The sequence below is a fragment of the Synchiropus splendidus genome, chromosome 9 (assembly GCF_027744825.2).
Source record: "Synchiropus splendidus isolate RoL2022-P1 chromosome 9, RoL_Sspl_1.0, whole genome shotgun sequence".
Taxonomy (NCBI): domain Eukaryota; kingdom Metazoa; phylum Chordata; class Actinopteri; order Syngnathiformes; family Callionymidae; genus Synchiropus; species Synchiropus splendidus.
Genome location: NC_071342.1, coordinates 20,946,784 through 20,958,971, shown reverse-complemented (window position 1 = coordinate 20,958,971; position 12,188 = coordinate 20,946,784). Strand labels below are relative to the sequence as shown.

The 12,188-nt window shown below is 44.0% G+C and overlaps 1 protein-coding gene across 4 annotated transcripts in view; it reads right to left on the bottom strand.

Moving 5' to 3' along the window:
* Positions 1–622: 622 nt before the first annotated feature.
* LOC128765102 (cilia- and flagella-associated protein 46) overlaps positions 623–12,188 on the bottom strand; it is a 55,824-nt gene continuing 44,258 nt past the window's right edge. For 3 of the 4 annotated variants that reach the window (XM_053875555.1, XM_053875554.1, XM_053875556.1), the window contains exon 57: positions 623–12,182. In XM_053875555.1, coding sequence (XP_053731530.1) covers positions 12,001–12,182 — 182 coding nt within the window. In that variant the 3' untranslated portion in view covers positions 623–12,000. The remainder of the gene's footprint in view (positions 12,183–12,188) is intronic. The other variant, XM_053875557.1, reaches the window with a different exon arrangement.

Sequence of the window (12,188 nt, the reverse complement as noted above, 5' to 3'; positions counted from 1 at the left end):
GTTTAACTTTGAAACATAAACAATAAACCTCGCCGCACATTCAATGCTGATGTGAGTCGCGGTAGTAAAACTTGGAGCGTCATCAGATCCACGAACAACAGGATTTACATGACTTAGTTCCACGTTTCACTTTGTCCTTCCCTGAACTAAAGTTCTGGCATGTGTTTCACCTGTTATTCATTGTTGATGGTGGTGAAGTCTGTTTAATTCAGTGGAGTGAAGATGAGACGCTCCAGTCTGCAGCGGCGCTCACACACACAGACTGGGGCCACGTTTAAAAAAATATAGAAGTCGGATAAATGGCGCACACATTTCTATCTACGGCGCATGGTTTTTCGAGGAGGATCACGGTAAAATGCATATATTTTAAAAATACATGCACAAGAGACATACGCTGGACGTGAACCAGCACCTTGTGACACACAGGGATGAGCTTTAACCGCTATACTGCGCTAAGTCACGTGACCTGAGCTGTTCAGGTGAAGCCTCACAGCCTGACATGTTTGTAGCATGTGGCTCATTACAGCAACACAATAAAACAATGTGGCTCTGAGCCTCTGACAAGTGGCTCATGCTAGTTCAGGCAGTCACAAAAAGTCCCACAACAAAGAGTTTCTTTTTTATGCTTTCACTAGTAAAATACTTCATTCTATGCAACACCTGAAGTTTGGTGTTTAAAGAGTCGGCCGCACAAATATGAAATACAAGCTATCAAACGTCTTTTGGTCCCAAAGTGCCCTTGAACAAGTTTTCAGACACTTGAATGGAAGGTCGCTAGGCTACTGGGTTTTTGGAGCAGGATCCAGGAACCCCGGCGGTCGGCTATTTTTGTCTGATCCAGCTCCCACTCCGTGGTGACAGATGTAGAAATGAGAAATGTGCTTGAGGTTCTCCTCATGCTCTGTTCACCTTAATACATATCTCGATCGACCACATTATGTGGGTTAAGGATGTTGGTCTTAAATTGACCAGATTCTTTTAGCGAAAAGCCAAAAACTCTTAACTCACATAACCACTCTGACCACAAATGCAGAGTGAAAAGCAAAGATCTATTGATCCTTGTTTGTTTTATCAATAAAACACTCTCAAGTGTTTCATTCCCAATCCCTTCAGACCTCAAAAGTCATTGTGTAAACACATAATTTCAGTCACTTTATACACAACAACACTTTTAAAACGCTGATCTGGGGTTCTTAGTATTTACCTCGATCATGTGTAGAGACTTTCTGTAGTCTATATTTGTTTTTTTTTCAATAACCGGGATTCACAGGGACCCAGTGTGGACCTGCTCTGTTTTAAAATGCTTCCCGGGTTTGTCTCCTGGGTCACGGTGCCCTCGCAGAAGCGAGCACAGAAGCAAGGAGAGAGTCTTGGAGGTGCAGAAAGCCCACAAGGGCTGCCACAAGAGCGGCTTCTTGCCTCAGGCTGTCTCCTGCATCCACATACTGTTGGCTACAATTCATTTGCAGCCATAACTGACATCCTGCTGGATGGTTAATCTCAGAGACTGACCCAGCCTGTCAGTCATTACCGGCTGGGTAGCCAGGGGGAGGATGAGCGATGCTGGTGGTGGGGTCACACTGATGCAATGAGATTCTCACTTTTACCCACAGGAAACTTACTCATATTGGAACAACTTCTCAGTAATGGTTTTCATTACAATCTCAAGACGTATTTTCCATAAAGAGGTTTCAGTACTCGCCGATTTTGGTCGCCAGTAAATGTGGAATGCTGCTGCCGTTTTCCCATCATATCAGGAAAGTCTGTGACATCTCTCTGCCGGAGACAGATCTTGTTATTGAGAGCGTCTGTTTCTCCCACACTTCACATCACTTTTTTCCCCACTTACTGCCACTCATTCTTACTGTCTTGTCACTCGTTACATGCGTGTTTGAGAGGCACAGTGAGGTGAATCAGTGGGGTAAACTGCCAAAGCAAGTGACTTTAGAAAGAAATTAAATCACGACAAGACTTGGACTTGAAATAACTCGGGTCATTATGGCTGTGCAAGGCTGCTGATGCTGCGTTCCTTCCTCTCATTTCTCTGGCAGAGCTACATTCAGTAGAGTAGTAAGTAGATTCTTACATACAGAGCACATGGGAATATTTGCCGAACCCACAAAATTTAAGAAGGAAAATAGATCTTGTACATACATAAGCCACACCAGTCCATAAGCCGCAGGTTCAAAACTAGTTTTGAAAACAGGGTCCAGCATCGAGAGTGAGGAAATAGCGGAAACAAGCTGCGTAATACGGAGCGTCTTGTTTTATCCACGCTGCACTCACAGTAGACAAGGTATAGATCTCCAGCCGGGATCAAGTCAGCGGCCAAACGCTGACTCGCTGGTGTTCACGTCAGATTTTTGAGCCGACGCACTTTGTCTCGAGACAGCGTCTAACATCTTTTATTCACAATAAAGCCGTCAAAATGTGCTGTTTTCGTCCAGGAGATCGACTCTGTTGACGGAGCTGTGGACACGCGGGTGAAGACGCCGCATTTTGAGTTCTTTAAGGGTAAATAAAAAGCCTCTTATTTAATCTGGTTTGCGCTAATAGAAAAAAAAAAAGTTGCGTCTTATAGTCCGGAAATTACGGCAATTCACAGGTGGGTAGCATTTGTATTTCCTAGCGAGAAATTGTTGCAATTTCATCCTGCGACATTTGAAGCACCATGATTGCTGTGGAGGCTTCAAAGATTATTGAGTGTCACTCCGCAGTACAGATGGCAGAGAAGGTGCGCGGCTGCCTGGTTCCATCATGTCCACCGATTCAGGACCAATGGCGCTTTTGCACGGAAAGAACTACTTTTACTCCGAGATCCGCCTTAGGAACTAAATTGATTTAGTGCACGGTCGGATAAACACTTCACTTCTTCACTCCAACTGAATCAAATATTGACTTTTGCATCCAGATTTTAGCCTTCCCCGTTGCAGGCTGACATGTTTCAACACCCGCGTAACGTTCAGAAGGAGGGTTGTTTGTGGTAGATGCCCCTTGACAGCTAATAGGAGTTTTCCATTCACACCGGGAACAGAAGGAGGGTGGTTGTTCTCCACTCGCTACAATTCAGTCTGTCATGTCAAGTTTGCATCCTCCAGCACATGCACGTTAAAAGGCGTTAACGCCACCAATTCAATACGATATTTAAAACACCAGCACTTGACGGAGCACAGAGAGTTTTCTGGTGCTCATGAAAGTGAAACTGCAGGAACCAGCGGTCACTCGCGACACTCGCCGGTCTGAGCGTGACGTTCAGAACGCGAAGCATATTGCCCGAGAAATAATCATTAATTTCACCGCGCCAGATGAGCAGAATCCGCTGCAGTCTTGTGTGTGTCAGATGCAGCTTTCGCGGTCCACCACCTGAATCTGAAACGTTTGCAACCGTCCAGAGTGAGAACTTTCATGAAAGAGGTTGAAGACAGCTGCTTCAGCTGAGTGCTCTCCCTGTCTCTCGGAGCATCCTGAGTTTTTACAGTCTAATGAGCATGCTCTTTGCTGGCAAAAATATTGAGCTTCGTTACATCAAACCGATGACACTACCGGCGTTTTATTTACCTTTAAAGCGCTCAAATTGCGCTGTTTTCGCCCGCGTGTCCGCAGCTCTGCTAACAGAGATGATCTACTGGAGGGTGAAAACAGTGCTTTCTGAACACTTTAAATGTAAATAAGATGTGAGGAGTTCATGACTGGTGTTCAGAACATTGGCAAGATTGTTTCATGTGTCAGTCTCGACACTGGACCCCGTTTTCAAAACTAGTTAGAAGTGATTCTCATGCATTTTCTGTGCCGCAGACAGCAACGGTGCACCCGCGGCTTATAGGCTGGCGTGGCTTATGTATGAAAAAAATCCATTTTCCTTCTTAGATTTGGTGGGTGCGGCTAATATTCCGGTGCGCTCTGTAGTCCGGAAAATACGGTATTACTGAAGTAGCTCTGGCTAAGTACTGGAAACCTTCTTTTTAGAGAGGAAAAATGGATACCTGTCAGTTCCACAAATTTCAGCCCAATCTCTCTTTCTTTGCTCTGTTTAAGTACACACAATAGTGTTTTATTCGGAAATTCTTCAGGAGCCACGACGCACTTCACTGGCTGATTCCTGGTCTGAACAATCCACTCCAACTTATAGCGGTGATGGCGTGTGGAGAGTGTAAAATAGAACCATCGCCGATTTGAACAGGAGTGGACTCAGTAAATTGACTGTAAACACAAAAAAAAAACTACGTCTCTGCAACACGTTTGTTTGCGTATTACTTGCAAGTCCTACAATGGCCCCAAAAAATGTTTTTCAAACGCATCCTATAGTACAAAAATGGCATTTCAGATCATGCAGGTAGGATCGTAGGAAATCACTTTCATCCTCAACAAGGACAGCGTCACGGTGAAATTGGACATTAAACAACACGGCAGCTCTTTATTGACACGTAGTGAGGATGAGACTGTGGACCAGAGTGAGATGCTGAGCACAATGGAAAAGCAATCATGGTGGAAACCACACTAAGTAGCTATTTCAAGTTTTTAATGAAGTATTACATTCATCCCAGGGATCTAAATCACAAAGATAATTGCGCTAACACACACACCAGATATGGCAGCTGACGTGAGAGGGTCGCTGATGGAAGCAATCTGGACACTTGTTTATGAAACAGTGCGTTGGAAAGATCACTACAGTTCAGCAGGAAACACAGCGAATCCATGTGCACAAAAGCTGTCAGGTTCATGTTCTATACCTGTTTCCATTTATCATTTGTCATTTTATAAGACGGAAAATCTGGCTTGCAAGGAAGCACTTCCCTACCCATGTTACGCCTTTACAAAGGGAACACCTGAGACGAATATGGAATTTCACGCAAGGTGAAGCGGAGGCGCGTGTTGGCAGGGCCTGCTCTACATCCTGACCCTGTTTAACATATCACCCCTTACTGTCTTACTTCGAGCAACTGAACAACTCTGTTCACACATACCAAATTCCAAGGTTGTGGTTTCTAAGGTTCTCCCTAAATATCCTGACCTCAATGATTCTTTCTTTATGTCATGGCTGTCTGTGGAGTCAGACCCAGTTGCAGTGTTGTTGTCGGCTGACAGAAGACTCGGGAGAGTGAGGTTAAATTGATGGATAGATTTAACACAGACGAGGAATACATGGTACGGAGAAACCAAGGGCGCCCACACCAGAACACGGAGCGGGAAATACACACAAGGGCTGGGAAAAAACCTGAAACAGAAACTAGGCGAATAAAGTCAAGCCTAAGTAAGGGGGACAACGAAAACGCACTCGGCCCATAACACCACACACACAAGGAAATGACAATAGCGAGAGAAAAACAAAAAGTGAGTTTCATAAAACACTCACCCGCGATCTAAATAGAGAATGAATGAGAAACAGAAACGGATCGAGAGGAATAAAACTAAGGAGGCGGCTGAAAAGGAAATCAAGCACGCACACAATTAGGAAAGATTCAGGGAGAAAATACAAGAGAGTGGAGTCGCAGGACAGTTTACTGTAAGAACCCGAAGTAACCATCTGGCGACATGAGCTGGCACCAAGGTGTTGATATCCAGGGAAGCAGGATTAGCTGATGCCAGCCGTGTCGCTCGGAAAGCTGGAGGAAAACAAGGAAATGGAAACACAGAAGAAAAACAGAAATCACACAAATAAAAAGCAGGACAGAAACAGACATGACACTTTAAAGGACAGACTTATCCAACTCCATATATTTAGACCATCTTCTGCATTTAAAGTGAGTGTCAGATCTAAAGATCTTGTTGCGGCCTCTCCTCTGTGTTGGCTCCTGCGTCCCTCCCCAAACGTCCCTGACAACAAACAGTAGCAACTCCTGAGTGGAGCTCTTCCCTTCCTTTATCCACTGGTGACATGCTGGCACATCTCTGAACGTCTGTCAGAGCGGCGCGTTATATACGAGCAACGCTGACATTAATCCCTCACTTGGACGAACCAATTTTGTGGCTTAGCCTTCGTGCGAAGGTATATCAAAGACAACACTCAAAGCAAAGTGGAGTTTTTCCATCTCCATTAGACCCTGAGGTGTCCCGACGCATGGTTGATGGCTGGGGCGTGCACACTAGGTGAGATGAGGAAGGTGGGGGAAAAAAAGAGATCTGCGGCGCAAACATGCTACAGATCCTACTTTTGACCTTTAGAGATGGATGTCGAGGCTGCGAGAGCGGCAACTGATAATTACAGGGGTAGTTGATTGATTATTCTCCAGATCGGTCAGCTGGTTAGTGCTGTCATGGTGATGAACTTCTCTTTGTTGGACTAGACGGTAAAAGACAAACAGTAGGGGCCAAATCTAAATCACTGTCAGAGTGAATATTTACTGAAGTCTTTTAGCGCTTGGCTGTTTCTCCTGGAGGGTTAATGTACAACACTGTCCTCTGCCTCCGGATGTCGCACCCGTTTTTTTCATTCCTCATCCCTCATTCACATCAAACGCACTGAACAAGACGTTATTTTTGGGATGATTGGCATCATCCAGCCGCCGCTACCTTTCATATAAGCCATTTCTGATTCCAAACGATCAAGTGTCGGTCCTACAATTTGGACGAGTGGCAAGACGTCTGTCGGTAGCTGCGAGGCATTTCAAGCTTTCTGCACATGCTTTTCAAGATTTCATCACACTAATGCAGAGTCTGTTGTACACAACGACTTGAGAGTCCTTTTCAGAAGCTGCCCCCTGAAGAGTCTTTTTTTTTTTTTTTTTTTTCAAACAGGTCCTTAGCAAGTGCATCACACTTAATGATCAGGACACAAAAGGACCGGAAAGTGTCAAGGTAGCGCCGTCCTTGCATGTGGACATATTTCTGTTACATTGTTCGGCAGTTGAGATGATTTGAAACATGTCCTTGGTGTATCTTTTGTGTCATTAGCAGAGCACAAGTGAAGTGCCTGCCCAGCTAAAAGACATCAACACCTGCTTCTCACAAGTGCTTAAAAGTATATGTCAGCATTTTCACTTTAGAGGTGCCACTGCTATTTTATCAACAAAAACATAGTTGGGTTGTTATCGTCTCAAGGTGATATTCCAATTCCACAGAATGAAAATCCCTGCGAACTACACTGTTTTTCTCATTTGCCCCAAACAGTTTTTGAAGTACAGCACTACCTTGTCATACCATCAATCTGTTATTGTGGGATTTAACTATGTAGAATTGGTATTTAGGTATCTTTGCATATTTAGGTATCTGGCATGGGCCCCAGTCCCACATGTTCTGGGAAAGGTGGGCCCCGAGATCAAAAAGGTTAAGGAGCCCTGCTCTAGAGGACAAAGGGGAATAGAAGAGAAAACTTCTGCTCACAGCTGCTGTCAGGCGATGATGTGACTCCATTAAACTCCATGTGATGGCACACTCTGGAATGAAAATCTCTCAAAGCCAATGCCCCACTTCCTGTGTGATTGGTTGCTAACCTCTTATTTGCTTTTCATTGTGGGGATCAAGGTGTGACTCAAGCCCCGGTTGGTGGAATACGAAATAAATCACTGATGTAAAGTGCAAGCAAATATTCCTCACGGCTCCACTACACTTCTGACAATACATCGTCCTTCAACACCAACATAAAAATACACCATCAGGATCTTTGGTATTTCCAACATGAAACACAGCCCATCATGCATAAAGACGAACACACCTTCAAACTTCTGATGAAGAATCAGCATAGAACAGTGCAACCATCGAAAACACAGGCCGGATAAATCAGCATGTCGCAACACTGCCATGCTGCTTTATAGTGCTTCATATTCAGTGAAGGATCAGACACGAGAAAGTGTGCTACAAACAAAAAAATCATTACAGATGCATTAGATTATTAGAAGGTCTTAAGAGACATGAGGTGGAGGGATTAGCCTTTCAAATCTTTCAAAACCAGATAGCATCTCTATGCATATCCCTGCCCTTGCCCTCGCTGCCGGACAGCGTCCATCCCTTTATGCAGCACTGCCCACGAAAACAAGTGCAGCATCCTATTTTTCTTTGTCATGCTGGCTTCAGAACTTAGCGCTGAGTGGAACGCTGTTCGATCAGGGTGACGGCCATTGTCTTCCTCACTTATGTTTTAGTGCTTCAAGGCTTAGGAAACAGACTCAAGGTTTTCGCTAAGACAGAGGCCAAACGTCTCTTGCAGTAGAGGAGCATAACTGGGTGACTGACCTTGAAGCTTCCCTAGGACTTTGGGAACACCTCAGCAGGGAGGCTTCCAGGAGACACGTCACCTCAACTGGATTCTCCAGACAGAGAGGAAGACCAAGACACCCAGCCTCTGGTAATAACGGGAGAGAGGAGAAATCCATTGGCCAATGGAGAGCTTTGTCTTGTCGCTCTTGTGAGGAATAATCTCATTCCCCAACTGGAATGCCGAAAGACATAACCCCCAGCCACTGAAAAGGAAACCCCCAATGCGCTCCAAAACTTGTTTGTCGCATGGGACTCCTCCGTCTTCTGCATCCTTTTAACATCATGCAGATTTTTCTTCCATTCCTCCCTGACGGCCTCTTCATGGGGGCATCGTTCACAGATTTGGATTTTATGTGAATTCATAAATCCCTTCTTGCAGTTTGCTTGGTGGCATATGTCTTCACCGTCAGAGCTCCATGCAAAAGCTACAACTTGTAATTGGATTAGTTTCTCTCATTGCCTGCTGCTCTCGTGAACGATCCCTCGGATTCCTGTTCCCCACCTCGGGGGAGAATTTAACGCCCCTCCTCTGTACAGTGAGAGACAGTGCTGGGTTTTATCGTTCTGACTGAAAGACAGACACTCCATTATAAAATGGGATGGTACATGTGGCTGCCAGTTTTAAGAGGCATTTGAAGAGGAAGGAGTAGAATCTCACTCTATTGTCAGGATGAAGATGTGTACACTAATAACCACCAGACATCACGTAAAGCCGCATGCTGTCTCCATTTGTGTATTATTATTTTTTGGCTGAAAACCACTGGTAACCTTCACACATGCACCAAACATGGTGACTCATCCATCTTCTCTCATCCCTCAGAACCACATGGTGGAACTAAACCGTTCATTTCAACTCTTTTCCTGATCTTTGAAGCCATCAGCTGATGCCCATCTACATCATTTCTCTTTCGTTGGGGTTGTTGGGACAGCAGCAGTGTTTTCAGTCACCAAAGATCATGGATGTATTTGACAGCAACCTTAAAATCCCACATTTTCTGCTGGATAAAGCTGCTCTTACCTCATCAGCAGTTGACTTCCAGGGCGTCCGGATGGCCTTCCTCCTTCCCTTCCCTCAGGTATGCACAATCTGGCAGGCCCACATATGAAGTGCATACAAAGGTCAAACAACATACTGCAGAAGAACGACCTCAGGCGTCACTGCGACGACACATGATAAAAACAAACATATGGAGTGAGACATGTTCCTGTAAAGAAGCTAATGAATGTATGTGGACTTGATATCAAAGAACATCACAGTCTACAATTTTTTTTATCACCTTCATTCGATAAAAATACGACCTAATCTTTCAATAAAAATGGTCATATGAGCAGGAAAAAATTCTGAGCATCATCATCTGACTGGTACTCTGACTGGAATCATTCAAGCAATGCCATAACCTCTTCCTGGTTGTTTTCCTTTTATGGGCTGTAGTTCTTAAATGAATGAATGAACAAATAAATGAATAGCAATTTATTGAATAAACTTGCTTCATGAAACGGTCTGCTGTTTCTAACTGACAGAATGATTCAAATGTTGAGTTTGAGGTGCGAAAACTCACTGGCGATGTCTTGCTGGACGTCTTGAGTAAGTCTTCTTGCAGTCGCTGCAGACGGTACTGCTTGGCGTCACGAGGGAAATTGGCAAGTGACAGTGGGATGACTGTTCACACTGCAGCAGGGAGGTTTGATCCACCTCTAAATACTGTATTAAACTGTTTGTACAGGTTTTCTGTTGAAACGTCAAATGGGCTGAAGAGTCTGCTTCACTATCCTTGCTCAAAAGTACTTTGTACGGGGACAAAAACTTCATTTTAGCATACTTGAGTATAGAAAGGATACAAATGTTCTACTTTTTTGGACTAAATTATAACATTTTCAGTATCGATCATTTAAAGGCCACATTATTTATAGGTGAAAATGCTGTAAAATTGTAAAATTCACCTTCAAGACATATACAGTAGGGGATGTGCTTATCTCCAACTGATCATCTCACAGTCTCCACTTCCAGAACCACTGGTGTAAGCGATTAATGACCGACAGTGTAATTTCAACTAGAAAGCACTCAGAGAGCGCAGACCTACACCAAGCTGCTTGTTTCCTCGCATATTGAGATTTTATTTAACAAATATTGTAGTCCGACTTTTTTCTTTTTTCACACTTTTCCATGGTCAGGTGATTGTTTGTGTCTTTCAGTCTGTTAGCAAAATAACCGGAAGAACCGAATGGACAGTTCCTTTCACTTGCTACCTGCTGTAGTAGCAAGCGCTTGAAGTAGTAAAAAAGGTATTGGAATTATTATTTTTTTTTAAGTAGGTTGTTAACATTGGATTAAAAAATAAAAATAAATGGCATATGAACTGATAGGACGATCACAGATTATTACATTCTAACATGCTCAACCTGACAGCAGGGAGCGACAGTGTTCCCAACCCCGCACCAGTACAGACACTAGGACGAAAAGAAAAGTAAGAGCTCAAGTGCAGCACTAGAATCATGGGTCCAGATGGTGATACAGAACATTAGCACTGTACATTTCATCTTCGGTTCCTTTGTTATTTCCTGATAACTTTATTGCATTTTTTTAAATTATTTAACTACAAGACAGGTAAACGCTGAAGAACATATAACCCCTTTAGTGGTGGAAAAAGTCTCCACTTACTCCAGAGAGAGAAGCACAACACTTGAGTTGCCAGATCTGCTTCACCTGGAAGTCAGCTTTAATCTGAGCAACCCTCAGCAGGACCACATAAGGACACAAAATACACTTCTTAATGTCGTCATGCATTTGTGTGATATCAGCAGCTTCATCAAATAAGACCAAGAATAGAAAATAAAAACGCTGGCCTACCACGTCATGAAAATGAATGGAACCTTCATTTAACCTCTTCTTTTAACCCTTTAGTTGATTTCAGGCAACATGAGAGCCAAACAGGCTGATGTCTGGTGAGCAGACCTGTTATTAAGGTGCAAAGGTGAATCCCAGTGAGCTTCCCTCCTCAAACCCCCGTAGCTTTACTTTTCGGGGCATGTGATTGTTTTTCTCTAGCTATCTCTGGCTGAGTAGAAGATTGTAATTTTGGAATCTAAGTCTAAAATCCCGTCTAATATTATTCAAGGTAGAGTCAACATCGTGATGCTAGAGGGTATCTGTACGACCTAATCCAGCTGGTGCTCCTCTCCAGACCTCTTAATGGAACCTTGGCAAAGAAACGGTCCGATAAAGCCACCCCACCTGAAGACTGATGACTTCTGACGGAGCCTGTGCGACTGAATCAAAGATTTGTCTTTTTGCTTCCTGTGATGAAGAAACCTGAACTTTTATTTTAAGCCAGAGTGAAGACACCATCAATCCATCAGCTCCTAATCCTGCCACAAACTAAACTTGGGAGTTAAAAACGGTCGCCGGGCTCAACAGGTTCCGATCCAGGTGAGAATTGAAAACTCCGAGAAGGAGAGGCTCACATATGTGACTGACTACACCTGTTCTCTCAGACACTGGCAGCGTCTCACTTTGTAATATAGCTCAGCGACAGTCAATCCGTTTAAAATAAAAACCCATTTCCTTTCATTTCAGTCATCGTTTCTAAGCTGAGATCCATTCCAACAAATCTCCTCCCAGACAAGTGTGCTACGGGGAAAAAGTCTGTGAGGGAAATCACTTCTTTTACGACGTAGCGATTAAGCTGGGGAGTCCATAAAGAACACAGTTGAAGGCAGCGGGTGCCAGATTATCTTCCTCTGTGCCACACAAGGGCACTTCAGCTGCACAGAATGGAGAAATGAATTCGATTAGACTTTTTATAACCGCTAAATCTGCTGGTGGATTAACCGATTTGATAATGAGACCGATGCTGGGAGTATTAGACCCCGACACGTAAACAAGAGCTGACAACAGTGAGGATGCATCGTACCATTTTTAACCTTCCGTGAGTCTCCTTTCCTCAGGTCATGGACACTCTGCCCTGATGTTTGCTTGAGCCGCAAAAAGCCTGTCA